This window comes from Meleagris gallopavo, chromosome 4, assembly GCF_000146605.3.
Source record: "Meleagris gallopavo isolate NT-WF06-2002-E0010 breed Aviagen turkey brand Nicholas breeding stock chromosome 4, Turkey_5.1, whole genome shotgun sequence".
NCBI classification, from domain to species: domain Eukaryota; kingdom Metazoa; phylum Chordata; class Aves; order Galliformes; family Phasianidae; genus Meleagris; species Meleagris gallopavo.
Window position 1 is genome coordinate 58,081,298 of NC_015014.2, and position 24,363 is coordinate 58,105,660.

Here is a 24,363-nt window from a genome sequence, read left to right on the forward strand (position 1 = left end):
ATGTAAATTAAACAGGGGGAATGCTTTTATTAAAAAAATCTTGACACTACAGGAGATTTCCATCCCCCAGAGTTAGACTATGAAACACAGCAGTGCTTGTATTTCCTAGAATCCTGGCTTTAGAACTAGAAAGAAAGGAAAAAAGAAGAAAAAATCATCTCCCAATGACTCTCTTGTACTTTAAATGGCACAGGAAATTGCATAACAACAGATCAGCTACTGACACTATTATTTTATTCATTTCTGTAAACATGTAATTGCTGTGTCCAAATGGACCCATTTGTGGTGACATTATTTGCTCCCTTCAGCCTCTCCCTCTGCATCTCACACTCTCCAGCTGTGTTGAGTTACATAAAAGACTTGGAACATTGGCATTTCATTTGGTAGGCATTTAACCAGGCTGCACTGTAATGCTGTGTAGACGCAATGACAAGAGGCCTGAATGGCCACCAGTAGCTATAGAACACCCCAAGCTTCTGCCCTCCTCAGCTGCAGCAGGGTGCATTGCCTGCCCCACATGCATCAGAAGATGCTCTGAGCCAGAAGTAGCTGTACTGGCCTGAACTGAAGGAGGTCATTCATTGGTCCTGTGACATCACCAAACACGAACTTAGCACAGCTGAAATAGAAGCCTACAGAGAATACAGGATACCTTGTAAATAAATCAAATTGCTGAGAAATGGATGCAATGATTAATCACGGATGCTTTTGCATGGATGAATCACAGATTAAGTTTAGATTTCCAGAAAATGCCTAGATGCTGACAGAACAAAAACAGGATTCTCCTGATGCATAGGCAAAAAAAAATAAAATAAAAATAAAGAAAAAAAGATAAAGCGAGATCACTGATTCTTCAGAAAAAAAGTCTAAGCACTAAATTTGGTACCACTTTCCATCATCAAACATTTAAATGGCCATAGCAATATAAAGAGTACAGGTTCTTCAACTCATCAATTCAATTATTTCTTCACTTCCTCTGTCTTATGAGCTACTTTGTATTACCCATCATGAATCTGTGTTTCTCTGAGGGAAAAATATGTACAGTTTATGCATTTGTCAAATTCATAACAGCATTCAGAACACAGAACTACAAGTAAAAAGTTTGGGGTTCCTTCCATCTATATGTACTTTATCTTTTACCTGCCCACGGCAGGGGGGTGGAAACTAGATGATCTATGAGGTCCTTTTCAACTCAGGCCATTCTATGATTCTATGATCTTACTGCTACTTTAATTGTTATTGTTCTAGTCTTGCATCACACACACACTGCTCAAAAATAGAGCATTATTATCTCCCCTGACATAGTCTAAAATTTCTATCACACATTTTAAAAGTTAGGAAGTACAAAGATCTAGTTCCTTCATTTTGTTGTACTAACAATCTAATTATTTGTCACAATTTTCTATGTAGGGATATTCAAGTCTACCTACTATGATAACATGATTCTTACTTTTTATTTGAGTTTAGGTTTTAAAGAAATTACATTTAGAAAGAAAAGCTGAACTTCTAATACAATACAAAATTGTTTTTGGCTTTTCTATCAAGACTCCCTGGAAATATTTTGATCCTGTTCTCTAGTACATTGGCCTCAATGCCCTCTATCATCAGAAAAAAAAAAAAAGCTTCAATGCATACATATTACTTAGTGATCTGTCAAAATAATTGGCAGTATACACTGTGTATCAACAGTCAGGTTCAAGTTCAGCTAGATATTCAGCTAGAATGCTGCCAAACTCTAGTAGGCATAGCATAGTATGAAATCAAGATGAAAAGGAAAAGCTGCAGTAATTGAAAGTCATTTTAAAGAAATAAAGTTGCCTTTAAAATAGCTGAGATTATAAGCATGGTCAGACTTCATCATGTTGGACACAAAGCCAAATTGCTCAGCTATTTTTATGCTCTTTTCCAGAGGTACAATAGAGGAGACATTTTGGAACATGATTTTCTAGCACTTATATAATCATATATATAGACATATAGCTTCCTCTCATTAGTATTCATTGCCAGTGGGTCAATATTAAGAAATATACACAGCAAGGAACCTACTGAGAATAAAAACCAAACTATTTTATTGCATAATGCGCAGCAAGGAAATGACTTACTAAGACTAAACTCACAAAACAAATAAGAATCTTCCTTATGAAATATTGAAAGTATGTTTTGTCTGTACTCCAAAGAGGTCCCTGTCCATAAATATTGAACACATGTTCCTAATGTATTTGCTAAACAATTTGGCACTGTTACTTTGTAAAATACATAAATTATTAATACAGCTTCATACTGCAAAGAGGACAAAAAAAAATTCTGTGGCTCACACTTTTCTAAGTAATTTTCTCATTTCTGTCTGGATAACAGAGCAAAACACCAGAATGATTCCAACCATGTTTACTATCCCAGTGTAATTCAGAAAGAATATATCAACTATGTTGGCAAGTTTATATATAAACCACGTAGAGAAAATGACACATAGCTGTACCAATATGTGAATTATCAAACTAGCATATGCTTGTGAATAAAAAAATATTTTGGCTCATAATAGCAAAATATTCACTATCTTTGATTAAAAAAATAATAGCAAAATGAGTTAAAAAATTATTTGACCCTTTCAACATTCACCTATGACTTTTCAGTTTAAGTCCTCTCAAAATCTGCAGTTATGTAGTTATAAAAGCAAATTAGGCATCCAAATTATCAAGAAAATGCAGGAAATAATAATGCCGCTAGTTATCCTTTAACAAAGAAAACTACTTCCAGAGTCTCTTAACTTTTCAACTTCTACAGACTTTATAGTTGCATAATACTGACTGTAACCTGACTTGCTAGAGTTAACCCTGAGATTAAATTAACAAAACTTGCTCTGTCCTCACAGCAGACATCTTTTCCAATTCTGCTGAAAAAGAGATGCTGTTTAATAGCTGCACACTTCTGCCAAAAAGCCTGATCACTCCTTAAGACTCTGAGTCAGGTGTTTCCAAAATATGCTGCTACACAGAAATGCTAGCGCCCAGGAGTGGGCTGGGACAAAAGCTATGAAAACACCACTACATTCAACAATAGCAGAATGTACCTTTTAACATCTTCTTGAACACAGAAGTCACCCTTCACATAATGAACCACAAGGAAGCAAAACAAAATGTTCATTCTGAATAGGAAAACTTGCATGCCTAAGGTCTAGATAAAGACATGACTTTGTGAGTAAAGCAATGTGAATTAAAATAATTTTCAGTTTCCACAGATGGCTACTTAAGGTGTTTGGACTGTAATAATACAGTCATATGCGTGAACAGACGTTACAAAATCAATTAAAAGGCAGATAGTCAAATCATGCTCAAAGGATTAGCTTATAATAAATGTGATAAACATGATGTAACAATAGGAATTCTTACTCTTCTAAAGCCTGAAGCATATTCCCTGATTCTTCAAAGGTCAGTATATCAATGATTTGGTCATTCATAATTACATCTTCACTGAACAGGTCACCTGAATTGAAGTGAGAATGCTCCAGTTTGTGATTTTGACTGAGTTCATGTTGTATTTCCTAAAAAAGAAGAAAGAAAAAAAGTAAGCTTCAGATTATTTAAAAAGTTACAGTGAGAGTCTGATCTAATCTTATTACAGGTAACCCTGAATTACTGGAAAGACTCCAACTTATCATCATATTGGACAGCTAGCAAGGGTATAAGAAGGTTGTGTAGTTCAAATACCTACCTGGGATCAAATATATCACCTTTGTTTCAGGCTGAACTTTTTATATATCAGATGTAAAATATATGTACTTATAGATCAGGAATACAAATGAAGAAATCAATGCAAAAAAGGACAGCAGACTTTAGTACGCTTACAAGAGCCCTCCAGGAGATTATTTTCTACTAGAAACTTTTCTACAACAGTTTTTAACAAACTACCATGGTATGGGAAGATTACGCTACTGTAAGGTGAACAAAATGAAACATTAATCCTATGAATGATAGAAGTGAGTCAGATAGTTCACAGGTCAGCGAGACAACCTTGAGACTGAGGTCTAATAATACACAACAAAATGCTGCAAGTATCTGATGCTAGGAACAAATTGCCCCTTTTTAATAAAAAATGTTATGAGAGGCTTTTCTGTAAAAATGAAACAAAAGAAGACCTTTTTATTTAAAGGGATTATTTCTTCAGGCCTAAAAAAATAAAAACATTAATGTATTAACAGTAATTTTTAACCATAGAGAGGTTGGAAGTGATTTGTGAGATCATCTGGTTCATCCATCAGCCTGATAAGAGATCCCCTCTGCACAGGATCAGACAGAACTATTACAGCAAATCTATAAGAAATGTAATTCACCTTATTTTCCCACTTACTGAAAATAATGACAAAGTAAACTGTCCACAGAATTTAAACTACGAAGAAAATACATGTGGGGAAACCTCACTGTGGCCTTCTAGTACTTAAAGGGAGCTTATAAGCAAGAGGGGGACCAGCTTTTACCACGGTCTGATACAGTGATATGACAAAAGAGAAAGGCTTTAAGGTAAAAGAGAGGAAATTTCAGTTAGATGTTAGAAAGAAATTGTTTACTCAAAGGATGGTGAGACGCTGGAAAAGGCTTCCCAGAGAAGTTGTGGAAGCCCATCCCTGGAGGTGTTCAAGGCCAGGCTGGATGGGGCTCTGGGCAGCCTGATCTAGTAGGTGGCAGCTCTGGCCACAGCACAAGGTTGCAACTAGATGATCTTTGATGTCCCTTCCAACATAAGCCATTCTATGATTATTTGAATCTGATTCAGTTGAATAAAACAAACTGCATGCACTTCGTCCCAAAATAAATTATTTCCAGTGAGATTACTCTAGCCTCTGAAGCACACTCTAAAATACTCAACTGCAGTGCTTCCCACTGCTCTCCCTGGACTGCCTCCACACGTACCACACTACAGCAGTATCCCAAAAAATGCATACAAGGGGTTTCTGAAGTTACTTGTCATAGGAAAAATAAAATCTGAAACCGCTCACCAGACAGCCCACAAAAATGTGCTCACAGCTGTACTTCAGCCAAATCTTTACATTTATCATGGAGTTTTTTTTTAAACCGTTAAACAGACATTTTCATTATGGATTACAAATTAAAGTTTTCTGAGTGTTTGAAAAATGAGATTACTAAAGAAAAAAAAAAAAATCAAACTGAAATTCAAACACAGAGTTAACAACATAGCTACCAGTTAAAATTTCCCTATCTTTATTATCTGAATTTGACAGCACCAGCCAGCACACTTTATACTGCCCAACAGACCCAGGGAGATTCTCAAATGACTGGTATTCTCTCACCTGTATCATTACTCCCATCCTAACCCACCATATTTAGACCAAGCCCAGCTGAAATAGCAAAAGACAGAGGGATGCTGCCCACTTGACCCAGTAGCCCAGGAAGAGATCCACCACCAAATGAACAGAGAATGGGTTCAAATCTCTAAACATTCCTTCTCTTACAGGACTGCTCTCATCACTGCAATAGTGACGGAGTTCTCTAGCTCCTTCCCACTGAAGTTGTATCATGTCACATAAATATTTAAATAATTAATAAAATGAGTGAATGAAACTTGGGCTAATCTGATGAATATTCATCAGACTCTGCATTTTCTCTCTCTGGCCCAGTATGTACTGGAATACTTTCTACAAACTGGCATGGCCTAAATAAAGAATACTGTAAATGCTCTTTCCTCAAACCCAACCACTCAAGAGACTAATGCAAATCCAAAGAACTAAGAGATTCAGATTAAAACCCCTGTCTGTTCCTGATAATCATAAATACTATTTGGATTCAAATCTGCTGCATTCAGGGTGAACGGTCTACTCCAGAGACTTTCTGCCTCTCATTATGGGAGAAAAGGGAATAATGAAAATAAGAAAGAAGATGAAAACAAATGCAAGGCTAGTACTGCTCCGCTCTGAAGCTTAACATCCCGGTATTGCCAGCAGTTCTTCTGATCAGATCATTATTACATCCCCTCAAAATCTGACTATGCTAAAGATTAGGAGTTGAAGATATTACACTAGCTGTGAATACAATCCAGCACTTGGTACCCTTTTATTTATCTTCAAAAACTCTTCAGGTAATCTGTAGTCCTTGTATCACAAGATTTGATCAATAACAAAATTAAATAAGACACCGTTAAAGAATATATGACTCACCTGGTTTTTACTATAGAAACTCCATCTTAATAATTGGGTTCGATAAAGAACGAAGAAAACAGCACATGTCAATACCAGGGAAACAAAAAAAGCAATGAAGAATCCTGAGGCATGGATGGCATGGCTGTAGGAGACCTGAAATGAAAATACCATGTTACATATATACAAAGATATATTCAAAGATTACAGCTGTATGCAACATAGTAAATTACTTTTAGATGGCTTCATACAACATCAGGGTTACTCAACATTACAAATACTAATTTTTATTAATATTAATTTTCTTAATATTAGTAGTGCCTGCTTTCCATAGATTTTGAAGCCTACATGCCATACATACATCCAACTAGTTCAAATGCCTCTGTAATCCCAAGTAGCAGATTGAATTATAAGTGCTCTGACTTCTGGGTGGACTGTACCTAAAGCCTGGTTGATAGCATTGCCAGAATCTCCCAAGTCTCATCGAAATTAGTGGCATTTGATGATGCTCAAAGCCTCAGAAAAATCAGTCGAATGTCAGCTACGAAAAAATAACAGTAATTTCTTGATTCAACAAAAATGCAGGGATAAAACACTAGTACGAATTCAGAATGAGTAAGTAAATGACAACTGACAAAACCACCTGATGGGTGCAATCCTTACAGTTTCTGCATAAACCAGACTTAGAAATAATAGCAGAAGCACTGGAACTATAAGTCAGCTAATATCATTGTAGGCCTTCCACTTCAGGCCTTAATTTAATCTTTAAATGGAAGCACATTAAAAATTAAGTTCTACTTCATGCTTCATGTAGCAAAAGCTAATTCATTGTTTGTTTAGTTCTTTGAGGTATTTGGATGAAAAATAGCATAGCTACTAGTATAATATTTCACCACAAAATAATCACTTTGCTGAGGGCAGTGTAAATAATTAACATGCCTCTTACAAGCAGTGCTTGGTCATCTTTTAAAGTAAAAAGCTGAGAGCATTCCATGCAATCAATAGAATTCCGCATAGGAGGCAACAATCAAATGTTGTCTGCAGTTTAAAAACAATGTATTCCACTTCAACAACAGAATTTTGTCCTTTTATTGCCTGCTTATTCTGTCTCTGATACATGTTTTTTGAACACCAAAATAAATGAAATAAACTCCCTTATGTCAGACGTTGTGTGGATCAGCTCCCCAAAGATGCTGGAGACACTCAGCACTCACTCATTGGTTTGTTTTTATTTATTTTGAAAAATGAAACTTAATACAAAATAATGAATCCCTGAAGCACCCCTGTATCACTAAGGATGACCAGGAAGGACATTCAGCATATCCACAGCAGTGTTATTAACAGCTCACTCCTCCTCTAACTCCATGCTGCCTCTCAGTTCCTTGTCAGAAGTCCAGTTAGAACTTTACAAAAACTTTGAAGAGCAAAAAGTTAAAGAAGGAAAGCCAGTGTCATGCCAAATCACTTGGCAACAAAATATCTTCATCTCTAAATTTACTTGGAAGATTTAACTTGTAAATCCTTCTCTAAGCTGCTGTTTATTCCCTCCATAGATTTAACAGGTTTTGCCTCTCTAGCCCGTATCTCTTGAAACGTCGCTAACTAACATCTGGGTGTGACTTGGGAAAACTACAGTTCTTAACTGTCGCTCAGCTTCTCCAGTTGTGCTGGATGGCCAAAGAGGACATCCCACAATGGTTCTTATCAAACTACGCAACACCAAGGCTCTGCCTGAAGTTCCACTACTTTCAAGGAACAAGAGATGCCATATACAGTACTTAGGAAAAAAAAAAAAATGCTGCTCAGGAACCACTATCGCTTTGCCCTAAACCACTTGTGTTTGTCTAATTTCCAAGCACTCTGAAATTTAGATAACTATCCAGGCTTTTACAAAAAGTAGGAATCTGGTGACGCTGAAAAGAAGCTTGTTTAAGATTTGGCAGCGAAAAAATACTGGCTAAGGAATTACTCTGTGCTTTGTAAGTAAAAGCTGAGACCCATAGTGTGACAATCTATATCAGGGCAGACAGTTCTGTTAAGAGGTTAAGCTCTTGTGGAAAAGTCGTTGGATAGAGAATTACCTGCGCTTTTACACTTAAGTAGTACTAGATGGACAGTCAATTTTCTTGGATATACGCTTGAGTGAAAGGAGTATTACATGGATAGTCTACTTCTTTGGCTACGGCAGAGCCATAGCAGACTATAATGCCAAAAGCACTGCAGCAGATGCTGCAGCAGGGGAAGCCAGAGACCCCATATAAGCCACAGAAGAGGACCAGTGTCAGCACTGAAGGCTGACTTGCAAACCCACATGCAAAGCTAATTTCTTAAGTGAAGTGAACAGACATTAGAGGCCTGATTTTCTTTGAAAAGGTTCTACACTCCCATTGATTTGAGAGAAAAAAGTCTGACAAAAATCAGGTCAAAGTAATGTCTATCACACATTCCATGCAATGTAGTCAGATAGGAGAAATAGTTCTTGCCCTTTTCACTACATCTTCCTATTCAGCGCCAAAAGCACTCAGCTAAGGACAGAGCCACACAGTACTCACAGCCCCTGAAGCAGTGTGGAGACATCTGGCAAGAACACACAGATAAGCAATGCTCATGTGTTTTCCTAGCCCACATTACCACATTACACAGGCAACCAAGCACTTCCATTCACCAATGCAAAAAAAAGAATTCACAGTGTTTGTAAAGCTTTCAAGAACAGCACAAGTGTGTAATTAAACCACATGAAAGCTGACAGGCCTAACTTAGCATGGCACTGCCACGACTGTGCAAGTAGTTCATTATTCTAGACCCAAGGTCAACTTTTAATATTTTATTTGGTCGCATACATGTATTGATTTCACCACATAATTTTAAATAAATGAAATCTGAACATGGGAGCATTTAAAACAGTTGAAGCTATGGGCAAATTACAGTACATCTCACCTTTTTCACCACGATACATAACCATTTTGTCAACAGGTGGAGGACAGCTTTGGAAAAGGCAAAAGCTTTCTCATGGTGGCTATGCCCAAGATCAGGCGAACAAATTCCTCACTACAATGTCCTCTGTAGCTGGACAATGCTTCAAATGAAAAAAATGGCTAGGAATATAAAGGAACTTTGTCGATTTTCCATACTAAATATTGATGCTTTAAGACAACAAAGCTTCACTGTTTTCTTCCTCTTAAAACCAGAGAAGGTAGAACTTGTCTATAATTAATAACCAGTTGCTAAGACTAATGAGACGTAAATACGTAAGTATATCCTTAGCCCCCCACGGATTTAGTTTAAATTATTCAAGTTTAAGAAGAGGAGTCAGTGTAATGTAAAGTCATAGCATTTACCTCAGTCTTTTCTTCTTCAGTTATTGTGAACAATGTGGTCAACGATACAAGATCTGTTTGATTCTGAGAAAAATATTACTAGTATTAAAAATGAGCAGAATCCAATTGATAACACTTTCAAACAGTCTAGAGTCTCTACAAAAGCCTTTCCATAGAAAAAAAAGCTATACTTCTCATTAAGCATAAAGCTGAAATAAATCTGACACGAGAGTGTAATGGTAACAATGCTCTGTGCAATTCATTCTCCTTCTAACCATGCATAGGCTTACTCCAGTGCTCACAGAATTACATTTTTCTGTACATATAAAATCAGGATTGACAGAAAGTGCAAAGAACAGGATTCTAAGCCACTGTATATGTATTGTGTGGATCAAGGTTAGCAACTCACATATATCAGTTCTGCTAAATATCCATCAGTTCTGCTAAATGTCCTTTTATGCTTCCCAGATTCATGAGTCTTACTCTTCGCCACTCTAGTATACCCTCATGTGCAACCATCATTTTTTCCCTCTAAAACATGGGTGATACAGCAGCTGCAAATGAAAATATATCCAGAGGTTCTGACTACATGCATTTATATAAACCACAGGGAACTAAACAAGCCATGTTTAAGAATGAGAAATGGTTACTTTGGAAGAAACCACTCTTCCTGTGTCATTAGTCCTGCTTCCTAGTCAGGTTAACTCCTGTATTAGGTCACTTGTTTCAGAGCCTGGTGCAACTGAGTTGCACCAAAAATCACCGAGGCTGGAAAATCTCCAGCTCCTCTCAAATCTCTTCAAAGGTCTCAAACATCTCAAACTCAGACAGTGGTTTTGGTAAAAAGAAATTATTTTCTGATAAAAACATGGCAATACTTTCAATCCCTCACAGACGCCAGGAAAAAGTTCATAAGGAGGTGCAACACATTTTCAGGATACATAGGTCAAATGGAAAGAAATACAAAAAGTAGTGAGAAATGCTACAGGAGAACACATCAAAAGCATTCTTTATGTAAAGGATGCCTAAAACTTCCCAAGCTATGACAAATAATTTGTGTATTTTAAAATGTATGGTACACAACCAGGGAGCCTCAGAACCTCATTTCTATACATACTGGCTTCACCACAGGTCTCACTGCTTATGCAGACAAGTAGGTGTTTCTTTACAGAGAAGAGCAAAATAAAATTGTACAGCAAATACCTGTGACAAACTCCTGAAAGTCAGCTGTGCAGGCAGTGTCAAGACCCTACCATTCCATGTTTTCTTTGCATCAAGAAGTGCACTATAGTTGATTGCAAAATATTCCCCAACTGTTAAAAGAGAGAAGAAAAAAAAGTGTGTGTAGATTAAATACATGAGATACTGAGAGGCCAGTATTTTACTGTTAGATGTAATAGCATTTGAATTTTCAAACAGTAGCTATGTTGACTTAAAAATAACCCAGCAGAGTTGCATATCTTCTTTATGCACAATACTGGGCATGATTCTCTGAAGAACTGAGCACCCTGCTGAGCTCAGCTGCAGTTATAGATGTTTGCAAAATATGGAAAGCAAGTTTAATATGAATAAAACATTTTGGAGTTTAGGTTCCCCTTTAGATTGTGCTTCCTTGCCAGCAAAGGTACTCACTTAGGAGACTAGCTGCAGTAAGCTCACAACATGCTCAGAAGGGGAATGCCTCCTGAGCCTATCAGCATACTACAGAAGAAGAATGTGGATAAATTTACTCTATCTCAGGAAAATTTCTCAAATATCCCCAGGGAAGACCTTGGAAAGCACTGTAGCTTTTCCTTTCCAATGCAGCAAATCCCCCACATCCAGAGTAGCCAGTTCTTGGCAAACATGGGCCTGGCAACATCCTTTCTGCACACTGCCTCTACTAACACAAGCAAATTTTGCACCGGATATGGAAACTGCATTAAATAATGCTTAAAGCTACTGAAAAGCATCATGTTTGGACAACTAAAACTAAACTTTATTTATTTATTTATTTATTTAAAGTCAGATGAATACTCTGCACTATAACCACTAACTGGTTGGTTCTATTCCCATTGAAAAGAAGAGTCTGACTGAGATTTCAGCTTCGTTTTTATTCGCGATGCACTGGACCACAAGAAAATCACTCTAGTTAACATGCAGCATGACAGTACGTCATGCTAATACAGCATGTCGGACTTATATAGCATAACCTTTATGTTCTAAATCAGATTCATTTCCTGATTCAGTAGCTTCAATAACTGCAGTAACACGTTTTACTGCAACAGCTCTGAAAGTCCATTTTCTCTTCTTTTCTCAGAAATTATTCTTTTTTAGGATCACCTGTTCTTAAAAATGACAGTCAGCAACTCTTTGCCCCATAATCACTTGTTTTTTTAGAAATGGAGTCTAGCAATCCACTTTTGATTAGACAGCAACCTTGGTCTACTGATTTTCCTCTCCTCTTTCGAAATTTTTCACTCATAAAACACAACAAAAAAAGCTAGATAAAACTTCCACCAGAAACAGGTATTATTCAAGACTTCTGAAGCTCCAGGAGGAATATCATAATCCTAAAAAGCAAACAGTTAATTTTCTATGCACATCTTCCAACTCTTGCACGTGCTTAGGAAAAGGAAGGACAAGTTTTTACGAATGTGCAATGATCCAACAGCTACTCAGGGAATGTGCTAACTCCAAGACTGGAATGTCTTTTTGGCCTATGGCTTCAATTTTATAATTTGCTCCAGTCTGGGGAGAGCAGAGCTGCCTTCTTTCTGATTAATCACCTTGCTGACTTGCATGGTCTTTTGTAATTACAATCTATCCAAGCAAGCCAATATGCCATGGTTTTAAAGCAACGTGTTTGCGCACTTTCCAATTTTTTGGATAAATAAGAAATATTTGTCAGATATGACTAAAATTGCTTACGTAGCACCCTTTACATATATTCAAAATGAACAAACACCATCATGAAAGATTCTGTTTCATTTTGATGGCAGTGACTTTTATAGATTTCAAGAGCTCACTGTGTGCCTTGGAGATTAGAGGAAGTTCAAAGTTAGGAGTCAAAATGTGAGTTAAAAGAATTTTAAACTGCAGCACAAAACCTGATAGAGAATATTTCACCTCTAATAATTGATAATTGGAGAGTTTACACCATCAAAAATAAATAAATGTTCTGATTTGAACAGATGTTCTTCCTCATGTTAATCAGGGCTACATCTTTGCACAATCTGTTACCTTGCAAGAATCTTTTCCTGTAAATTTGCATCCCATCTCTTGTCTCATTACCACTGTCTTTTTGAACATGTAGACCAGTGATATTGTCCAGAAGGACAAGATCAGTGATGTTTCTTGAGAGCAGTGAGTTGGTGTTATTAATCAGAAGTCTAATGTATGCAGTTTGAGGGTCATGTTCCACATCCACCTGAAAAGAGAAATATTAACAGTACAAAATAGCTGTATATGCAGCAAAATTTGTCATCTTGATTACTAGCAAAAGTTCACTATACAAGTAATTCAGTTTTTGAAGGCATTCTCAGTGACCTACAAACAACATTATAGTTGGTTTGATCTCAAAATCTCAAAGAGATTTTAATTTTCGGTATGTTATGCTGTTGCTTAGAGACAAAGAGACAGAAAAGCAGTAGTTAAAAACCCAGCTCTCCTGGTGAGCCAGAAGTAACAGAAAACCAGAATTTGAATATCCCTTCGATAAGCAAAAACCATATAGCAACTTTAAAATCAGATTCTGTAAAATTCTTAATTTTGTATCACAAAGATGTTTCTTCTGCAAGCTGTTCTCATTAATAGTTCATTCTCTTCACTCTTTTTCTATTTCCATTCTTTTTTTCAAGTAACTCTTCCAAGAGTGCCAGCTGCCATTTATTTGCTCTTTTGACTTAAGGGCTGATTGAACCACTAGTGCACTTGGGGTTCAGAGCTCTGCTTCCAGACAGTGGCAAAGTTCATGAATTAATAAGCAAGCTCTAGCAATGCAGATAGGTGATTTTTTCTATTTATTCCATTAAGCATTTGTTGACTAATGAAAATGTTAATGTAACTAAATGAAATGACTTCAAGCATACTTCTCACATCCCAAATTGTTTTCCTTTATAAATCCATATTAAATCTTGACCCAATCAACGAATCAAGAAAAAACCTTGAAAGAATTCAGGTTGAAGCCACGCAGGCTGTAAATACTATGTTACACAAGTTGTACCTACTACCTTATCTTCCATTATAAGCGTGGATGGACTTACACACATAAAAAAAACTACAAAGGAGCTGGAAAAGATAGAAAAACTGAGTCTTTTCATTCATTCAATTTGTTTCCCTATGCCTTTCTCTTGCTCTTCTGTGAGATGAAGGCAAAAATTCAGATTCAGTGGTCTTATCCCATGCTTCTAACCAGACAGTGAGGCAAATTCCTACAACAGAATAGCCAAAAGAAGTAGGTTGTGTATATTCATAAGTAGGTGAGGGAATGGAAGCATTAGTCCTTTCCTTCCACTATTCCAGAGGCTTAATGCACACTTACATATATCGTATGTATTATCTTTGCCCAACTAAAATTGCATTTCTTCTTCATTTAATTTAATAAAATTATTAATTCAGTGATTAAACAAAGCAACCCATCAGAGAGATCACAAACCCGTTGTCTATTTTCTACTGCAATGTTCATCAGGAAGCCAAAAGGTCATGCTGCATTTGTCAATAACTTTAAGTACTTGTTTTACTTTGCTTATTTCTGATCAGAAATGAGTTTTAAGCTAAGTGGCAGTGGGGAAAACTTGTTTTGATTTTTTGATATGAGTGGATAAAATAGCAGATGAGAACCAAGAAGTGGGGAAACTGTTTAGTTTCATCTTTCCCAGACAGAATGTTCTCCCTATGTTGCTGCCATTGAGATCACTGGCCACTGGTATCTCCTTTAAGTTGCAACTCTAATTTGCCTCAAGATATTTTTTCTCACTTTTGGAGCACATCATTATGCTGCCAACCAGAAGAGAACTCAGTGGCAGCCACTGATGACGGCGATAAGTGCTTATATCATTTTCTCTCTGCCACTGAAGTGTGTTATCATCCCCTACGACAGATCTCACTCCAAGTACATGGGTGAGTGGAATGAAAAGAACCACAGCAAATGAAAGAACGTTTTAGGAGGAATTGCCATGGAAGTGAAAGGAATGAAGGATATTTGAAACCAACTTTGAAGAAAGGTGATCTGAGACTCGAGAATGCTTAGGAGTCCAAAATGAGACAGGTAAGTTTTTAAAAACCAAACAGACAAATTTAAAGATTTTGGCTCTGCTAAAGATTTTGTCATTACGAAGCACTACTAAATGTTCATGTGATACTGCACATCAAAGGCCCTAAAGGAGCACATTTCTGGTAAGAAAGAAGAATTGGGCACTCAAAGCACAAGTGAAATGTGAACATTCTAATTACAGTCAGTATATTTCTATGATTAAGTGTTGGAAAACACTGTCTTCAAGAAGTAAACGTATGCCATCTCCATGCTCTGAGCAGTCAGTGATGGCTAGCGGTTGGGAAATGTGCAGGATTCACTTTTTTTTCTTCCCATTTAAAACAGTTAAAGACAACCATATGGCCAGTCTGCCTCTTAGTAGGAAAGCATCTGTTCAAATGAATTAAGATTGAAGTAGATGACAAGGTAAGTAAAGAAAAACAAAACACAAAATACGTCTGAAGATGGAGGATAATTTACATGCAATTGCAGTTTTCAGTAATTTACAATGGGTAGCATTGCAGAACTATTTTTTGATAATCCTAGCATCTACAGCAGACTAACTTTAATCTTGTACAGCAGGATTTCACAACTTTTAATTAGTAAGCATGAGGCTGTGCTATGAATAGCAGAAAACAACTGCATGTAACAATCTCAAACTCTCATTTTGAAAAGCTCCAATATAAAAACTGGGAATCCACAGTCCAAAAATATTCAGAATATTCTATGTTACTGTTTCTTACTCCTGAAATGCTCACTATTCAGCCTCATTAATTATGACATGCAGCCGTTTCAATAATGACATTATAGCTAATGAGTGCCATGAGTGCAATGAATATTCATTCTCTTTCTGTGCAAATGATCTGGTGCAGCTCATAATGTCACCTCTTCTGTACTGGGTACTAAATTCTCTATCCTCAAACGTAGCATGTCGATATTTGAATTCAGATTTGCCTTAAAGTTGGATACACTTTCCTCCTCCAAGGGGCAAGCACTGTGAACTGTCTCCAATGACAAAAATTCAGACATGTTTCAACCAATATGGGGAAAAAACAAAACAAAACAAAAAACAGGAGGAAAAAAAATGAAAGAAGAAATAACAGTCTAAGTAGATCTATCAATCTATGCCAGCTGAAAACGTAAAATGAATGTAAAATGCAAAACTTTAAAATTCTTTCAATCAGCGAGGCCTTTGCTCCTCATAAGCACTTAATGCAAGTCAAATGATATTTTTTTTTCATTAAAAATCTCTGCTCTTAGCTAGGTTCTATTCAGTATGCTGACTGTGACTCTTGGACTCTTCCACAGCTTTGTGATAGGATGTTCAAGGACAGAGTAGGCACCACAGAGCTCAGCTGCCCATGCTTCAAAAGGAGTCCATACTTGACACAGGTAAGGCACCCACAGTTAAGCCAATGTATCTCAGAAGACTTATCGCATTCTCTAAACAAGTTTCTGTCATTACTCAGTCTTGTTCACTTGCTTTCTCACATTTCTATTTTCACAGATTCACACAGAGGTATTTTACAATGGACATAATCAAAATCCTCTGAAGTCTGGGAAAAGATTTCACTGACTTCATTCAGTTATGAATCATCAATGCAAAATTACTCATCATTACAATCATCTCAACATAAAAATGTGCCCACATTCAGTATGGATACAATTCCGTCAACAGTTTTTAAAGGACATTTGAGTACAAATTTTCTATCAAATTAACAAAATAAATGTAAACAAACCTTACCACAGCACATTTCTGAAGGGTTATTCCAAATCCAGAGGATGCTGACAACTTGGACACATCTTCAGACTGTGATGAAAGGTGAAAAGATTACATAGTAAAAGAAACAATTCACAAACTGCAGCACAAGTTAAATAACGTAAATAAGGAAATTAGAAAAAAATATGTTTTAAACATATTCAAATTTAAGAACTTTGTTATTCCAGCAATAAATCTTTTTGTTAGCTCAAATTTGTATAGACTCCCACTCTTAACTACAGTGTATTAACTGACATACTCATCTTTTCAAATTATCTATCAAACTTCCCTAACAATAATATACTGTTTATAAAGTTCAGCAATCTATACTGATGCAATTCATTACTATGTGCCAGAATTCAAAAAGCAATCACATAGCTGTATCTGCTGCAATAATTATTTAGAAGCCTCACAACCATTTGGTATTGCTGAAGCCGTCTAAACTGAATACAATCACCTAAGACATAATTAGAAATGTACTAATTGAGTAGCAATTTCCCATCAACATCCACTTTTGATATAATTGCTATGATGCTTATAAACACTGGAATCGTCAAACCATCTTTTTACTGACCAGCTGGTGGTTAACAGAAGATTCTTGTCTGAACAAAATCTTCCTTGTCCATGAGGGTATCAGAGCAAATATCGAATGGCTCCACTGATCATCCAAAGCTGCAGAAGTCAAGATCAGATCAGGGACTTCACTTGCTTGAACCATCAGAGGCAACTGCAGTGCTGAAAACCAGGGCAAGACTCTGTATTAGAATTAAAGGCGGCTCTTGTGCAGCAGTTGCTTTGGTGCATATCATGCCTGGAATGGGGATCACGATTCCCAGTGCTCTGCACACATATGTTACCCTAAAGCACTTAAAATCTAAACAGGCAATGGAGGGTAGGTAGGAAAAGAGGGTAGGGGGTAGGTAGGAAACAGAGATGGCACTTGCCCAAGAAAAGCCAGCAAGAATTAGAACTGCATCCTACTAAGGAAGTTCATATATACTCCACATTAAATCACCTAATTCATGAGTTAAAAAGGTTCAGCAATAAATCAACTATTAATATTTTCAACACAAAGAATCTTTTCAGCAAAGCATAAATAATTGAAGCACTCTACAGTGTGAGCGGCCTCACTATTAAGAGCGCCGTGCTTCTGCAAGAGTCTGCCAATTAACCATTACAAACTTCAGCACATATTCAGAACAAAAATACTTCTTGGTTGACTGCAGGTGTCAATTACTTTTCAGCTGATTTGGAGTGCCATTGAATCAAACATTTCAATTTAGTAACTACAAATACAAATGGTATCCTATTAACCAACTCTCACATTTTTAGTGAAGTTTATGCCATGATATTACATGAAATTACAAGAACAGCTTTAAAAATACATGATAATTAGTTTCATCTAAGAAATGCACATATGACAATAGTAATAGGAGATTATACTAAAATTCAGTGATCTCCCAGCTGTAAAAAATAAAGCTGCGGAAGAGAAAAAATGGAAACGAAAATTTCAAAATGATAGTTGCCTTTCTGTGTTGAAAGATACATTTTGTCACTCTCTGCATAATAGTTTTCACTTATTACCTATTTCTAAACCCTGTGTTTTAATCGTTAGCAATACATACGCATGCAAACAAAAGCTCTCACTGAAGAGCAAAGGCTTTTTGGCAAATGACTTTTTCTGTAAATTTTCATTTTTTTCAACTATTAAATGTTAATGAAATATAAAAAGCTGAACATACTGAACATGCTGAACATACTGACAACCTCACGAGAAATACAAGAAGCCTCCTGTTTTACAAAAGACAGTTTTGCATTGTAAAACCAATACAGAGAAATAATGTCAGCTGCAAACAGAAAAGGTGTCCACAGCACATTTCTAACTCGATGTTTAGATGAAGGTCCTATTATGTGTGTATGAATGCAAATGGATCACTGAAAAGGCTTTTGTTAACATAGGAATGAGATTCATTTCTGCTGCTTACAGAACCCAGATGGAGAGCTGCACCTTAGGGAACTTCACATGCAAGATACCATGTTTTTTATTTGTGAGAGTGGTTTATACTGGATAAAACTGTGCTTATACAGGCCAGGAAAAATTACTTGTTTAGATTTTACAGCTAGTTTTAATTCATTTCCTTAAATTTCACTTGCATACTTAAACTATTCACAGTGCAACAGACGCAGACCAATTTAGGGACCATACAAATCATAAGAAAAACTTGGTTAGGAGAACAGTGGTACTTAATTACAATACCAAATGCCTGCAAACTTTTTGGGCTGCTATTTTTCAGGGCATTCATGCACGCTGCATTTCAGTTTCAAGATGAAGCAACAGCCCAAATCACCCGGAATGCTGCCAGCGCTGAACTGACATGCTGGCTGTCAGCCTGGTCCCACCTGGCCATGGCATTCCCCAGAAGATCAAGCAGCATATTATATCCTGCTTACAACAGCTCCGAGTCTATGTTCTGACAACAGAATCATGCTTCTTCTTATATATATATATATTGAAACACTGAAAGGATTCTTTTCATACTTGCTGTGCCTTTTAGATGTTGATGCAATTGCCACCTCACACCTATGGAGGTGAGCACCAACTTTCTTGTTCTTAACAGACCACAGGAGAAGCATTTTCCCTTATAGAAAAAGAAGCCCTAATTGAAGATATGGAGCTTCTTCTTAGAGCTTTACAAGAGTCAGAAGTCAACATGGAAATATGTATAGACTGAGCAACTATTACCCCTATAGTGTTTCTTTTCTAGCACATCACTTCCTTCTGCATCTTGGATGAAGGCAGTCAGACAAGAAGAGGAGTAACTGATTCATTAAATACCTTTTGTTCTTGTGCCCTATACCATGAGGGCTCTCCATCAGCATATTCAACTACAACTGTTCTTTTCATGTGACAGAGAACTCTGATACTTCTCTCTAGATGGTACCAAGTCCATAATACCCAATTTAATTAATGGATCATTTTCTTTGCCTCTGAACAGAGCTCTGGATTATTAATTACACAGATGACTGCTTTCAAGTTGTGCTTTGTCATCACTTACAATCCTCAGCAACGTGGGCAGCTCCCAGCATAAGGATCCAGACACATTATTTGGCTTCTCCATCACTGGTAATGCCAGGGATTTGGCAGCTTCTTGACATTACATCAAGCAGTCTTGATGTTGATGACAATTACGAGGACACTTCTGAAAATTCACTTGCATCTCCCTAGTACTTAGGGGAAGGCTTTGCTCAAACAGATACAATCAGTGTGATACATGTCCGTTTTTTTCTCATCCTTTAACTTTAACAGCACAGGCTGTTTGCTAATAACCTGTTTCCCTTGCCAGTAAAGCAACACTTTTATATCTCATTACTTTTTCTAGTATCAAATGTCAGTTAAACAAAATATGTTTTGCCTGATCCACAAATATTTAACTGTCACTCAGTCCAGCTGACCTGCAAGAACGCAACTGTTTTTCTACAGAATTCACTGAATACTTTAACCTCATTACAACATATTTGTATTTATTAATTCACATACTGCTTCTTCTCAGATAAGGTCCTAAATGGATTGTAGATAGCTGAACATTGTTTGAAAAGCCAAATACTGAACACCTCAGAAAGGATATTACAGGCATAAGATGCTCTGAAGTTTCCAAGTCTATCCTAGATTTCTGTTCTGAAATTGCTTTTTTACAAGTAGATTTGTCTGAGTTTAGAAAATACTGTTGCTTGACTTCTGTGGCCTTTCACTAACAAGCATCAAGATTTCTTTTTGATACCCTGCAGATCAAAAATGAGAGCACACCATTGTCAGCGCCTCTTCAGACGTGCATCTCAATTGTTACACCAACTCTGTACTCTATTCCTTCCCCTCTCTTACAGTTCCAATCTTTGTCATTTTTCCGGCTGCTTTCAAAAAAGCCATTATTTGAGCTGCACAGTGTTCACTTCCATTGGTTCTAAACAGAAGCTATTGTCAGTCCTTTTTGAAACACAAACTTTGCTAGCAGAAGAGCAGTTCCAGCCACACGCTGCCAAGCTGCTCAGCCAGAGCACCTCCCAGCCAGGAGCTCCCCACATGTCGAGCCTGGGGCCAAAACATCCCCCAGCGAGCATCACCACAGAGCATGAGGCTTCATCTGGGGCTTTGCTGCAAACATCCCCCAAGACTCCAAATGAAACATTCATAAAAGTAAGGCAGTAGTTTCACTTTCTACTGAGATGGGAGAGAATAAAATAATCTCCAAGACGAAATTTTCTTTCTCTTCCTCAATGATGTAAGTTAAACATTCCACACATTTACAGTCTATCATCAAGTCGATAAATATTTGAACTTACTTCATCAGCATGTTATTTAAATATTTTCCAATTATTTAATCTTACATAACCAAATATACAAACAGATATACCAGAACCCTGCCTAAAATTGCATATTCCTAGTTAATTACTAGTGCTGACAGTTTGACTTTGTACTGAATTGCCAAATGAAAACATGAAAATAAATATTAATTTAACTGAAACAGCTGGAAGACTGGCATTCTATTTTAACACATGTTCCTACAGCACTCACTCAGTCCCACATATGCACAGCGCCTCAATAATAAAATTTGAAAAGTGCCCAACTAATTGTAGCAGTCTCAAATGCACAATCAGACCAGAACAAACAGCGACCAAGTTCAATTTCCTTTGCTATTCCCCCTACAACAGTCATTTGACAACTCATTTGTTTTGTGCACTACTGCTTTGGGTGGTGATCTTACCCTCTTGGAATTTTAGCAGCCACAGTCAAGCCACATACAATACACAGAGAGGAGAGGTCTCCCACCATCACCTCTCATTACAATTGCTTTCTGCCAAATACAGAGAGGACCCAATGTGGTACAAAATGCACCTACCCTACCACATGAAGTCTGTCATGATGATAGGTTTGTGTTCACAGGAGCTGGAGATGAAAGAATGGCTATGTAAGAAAAGAAATTGTCCTCTGTTTGCAATCAGCCTATTGTCCTTTGCTAAGACGTTAGTGGGAACCTTCAATACTAAAGTATAAGCTTGAGCCAAACGACTAAAAAGGCTGCATCCTGAACACATCAAGGCTGTAGATTAGTATCCGTGGTAGGTATAACTTCTACAACCTCCAGTGCCTTATATGTGCTTGATAGCAGTTAAGATAAAGGCACAGCAATTAAATAGGATGACGTGAAATTAAATAGTCTTGTAATAGGTTTCCAGCAAAGATTTCAGAATGTCCTTAAGGTTCCCATACCTTTACAACAAATCCTAAACTGATAATATATGTAGGAATGTGAAGGCTGTGACAAGTTTGTGAAATGTCAAGCTCACTTTTAAAAATTAATTTATTTAAAAACAGTCATTCTAATTCTTAGCTCTCACAGGTGGCATATTTCAAGTCCCAAATCACAGTCTGATTTGCTTTTCCTCTGAATTTATCAATAAAGCTTTGAATTAGTTGGCTTTATTTCAGTAGGGAAAGGAAAGAGTTAAATATACCTGTTTACTATATTATTTTTGTTGCTGTTCTCAATTATTCCTTGTCCTGAAAACCATCCAGGATACCAGATCCAATTTAAAGTCTTTTCAATTACACACAACAATGAACAAGCAAAGGTAGTAATTTACTGTATTGCAGTTTTGAATGCTGCCATTAGCTTTCCTTGTTACAAAGTCAAAGAAATTACAGACACCAACCAGACAAAACAAATCTATTTTCATGCTTGTTTTGCTAAATTAAGCCAGGCTATAACATAATTCTACAAATCCATTGTGCTCCCCAATCACAGAGGTATTTTGGGTCTGCTTTTTCTAGTCTTACTCAGAAAAAAACTTGAAAAAAACTTCAACCAGAAACTATGAAATCTGTGTGCTGGCACAGTTTCAATTCAATATGCTGCCATTTTCAGTGGCAAATGTTTTATGCAGAAGTTCCAGTCTCACTACTTTCACTGAGAACTTCTTCAGTAAGAAATAAACATTCCAGCATCTTGATCAAGCAAACCTTTTAGAACTTAGCTTCAAATGTGTTAAAAATGTATTCTTACTAGCATGGGACAATTCTCAGCCATAAAATCAGGCATATGATCCAGCACTTGTAGCAGCCTTTCCTTTAACATGTGTAATTACCTACTAGTGGAATGGAAGACAATCAGCAAATAATACACACACACAAAATCATTAAAATCCTCCAATTACTTCACTTTGTCTAGCACCAGAAGGTTCTTCTGAGCTATAAAACCACATGCAATTCCCTTCTCAGTGGATTATATGTTATTAATTTGTAACTCCTAAGAAAGGAAGATGTGAGCAGAAAAGCTTATATCATATAAATACAGCAGGGAGGAAAAACAAACAGGAAACCTGAGAAAATCTGAATTATTTGCTTTCTTATTTAAATTAATAAATTCATTTTTGAATTAGCCATGGCACAGGGCAAAGAAATTAGAGACATCTCACTAGATGACTGCTTCAATGTGTGTAATTTCTTGGCAAATACACATTATGGAATCATCCTTTGGGGAATGGCATCCTCTGCCATGGAGGAGGGGTCTGTTCCAGACATTACCTCGTCCTTAATAATGCAGTATATGAAGATGTCATAACTTATCTCCACTACACCTCTGTGAAGCAGCATGTTATTTATCATCTCTGATAAAGAAAATGAAGACCAGAGACTCAGAGAAACAACAAAATTTGTTCAAATCTACTCAAAGTGTCTGTGGCAGCAATCCTCAGATGCAGCTCCTTTAAGCTGCAAGCGATTCCTTCAAGCATAAAGATAGTTCAAAGTTTCAGAAGTAGCTACTGGAAGTGTTAGCAAACATGGAGTGGTAATGATAGCTTCTGAAAAGCAACAAGCTGTCGACCAGATTCAAGTAACATGGGTTTTCTGCAACACAGGGCATCAGAGCAAGCTTCCTATACATCCTTATGACTAAAAGGGAAAGAGGAGGACTCCTGAAAATGATCCAGGGCAAGGTAGGAAATAACGCCATCTCATAGAGGCTCCTTTCTGTATAGACTGCTTGGGGAGCCTAACTTCCAAGAGAACTTTCCCCCATGGTCCAGGATGAAGATGTCCCACTGACAGGTACAGAAATAGGACACCATGAGTGCTTCTACCTCTGTAGGGCTGTATGCCAGGACAGAGATGCTGACAGCACATATCCGTAGCCAAGTACAGATGGTCAAGCTCCTCCAGCAAACTGAGATTATGGAGTAAGGCAGAAGAGTACTCCGGGAACCACTCAGATTTGGTATGTTGGGCCAGCACCTCTGGTAAAAATTCTGATGGAATACCTTTAGAACTAGACTGCATCATTTCTTCTCTCTTCTCTTTCTCCCAAGTTAGAGTGCAAGTAAAAAACTGGGCACAGCTTCAGTCCCCTGCACAATTGCACACCCATCTCCTTGGAGTGCTGAGATTCCCACAGGCTGACAAGAAAGAAAACAGGTACATACCTGTCATCCCCAGACATTTTGACTCTTTTTGAAGCCACGGATCATCTGTAATAACCTAAAGTTAAAACAGAAAAAAGCAATTATAAAAAACAATTGTTTTCTTAAACACACAATATTAATTAAATTCTTAACAAGAATTTATGCTTTACAGTTAGAATCCTATTCCACAAAGCCGTGAGTTTCCAAAATCAACTAGTACAAGAGATACAACACTGGTTTGTCAAGCAGTATGAGTACTGCTGCACTGTCATAAGAGTATGCACACTTGGGACTCTGGTTCTATTTGTGTTCGGTATTACGAGGCTGAGACTGCACAACAGTATAGCAGAAGTGTTTGATATTAAGTATGAGTATTGTTCTTAAACAATAATTCTTGCTATTTTCAAATGTAGAACCAAGGTCACAGGCAAATCCCATTGCTAGGAGCAGCAGG

At 37.1% G+C, this 24,363-nt stretch overlaps 1 protein-coding gene across 1 annotated transcript; it reads right to left on the bottom strand.

Annotated features, from left to right (window-relative positions):
- Window positions 1–3,360: 3,360 nt before the first annotated feature.
- On the bottom strand, window positions 3,361–24,006 carry LOC100549208 (limbin-like). The gene is made up of 8 exons (XM_031553191.1): window positions 23,931–24,006; window positions 17,029–17,189; window positions 16,440–16,505; window positions 12,685–12,871; window positions 10,666–10,775; window positions 9,484–9,546; window positions 6,167–6,301; window positions 3,361–3,538 (listed from the first exon to the last, which is right to left on the bottom strand). Exons 1-8 carry the CDS (start codon window positions 23,935–23,937, stop codon window positions 3,383–3,385), a joined length of 885 nt encoding a protein of 294 aa, XP_031409051.1. The 5' UTR covers window positions 23,938–24,006; the 3' UTR covers window positions 3,361–3,382.
- Window positions 24,007–24,363: the final 357 nt, after the last annotated feature.

Excerpts from the sequence above, each read along its gene's own strand:
- LOC100549208 (XM_031553191.1), bottom strand. Across the intron at positions 16,506-17,028 it reads CTTCTGTTAACCACCAGCTG|TCTGAAGATGTGTCCAAGTT; the intron begins GTCAGTAAAAAG and ends CTTTCATCACAG. Across the intron at positions 10,776-12,684 it reads CAGGAAAAGATTCTTGCAAG|TTGGGGAATATTTTGCAATC; the intron begins GTAACAGATTGT and ends CTCTTTTAACAG.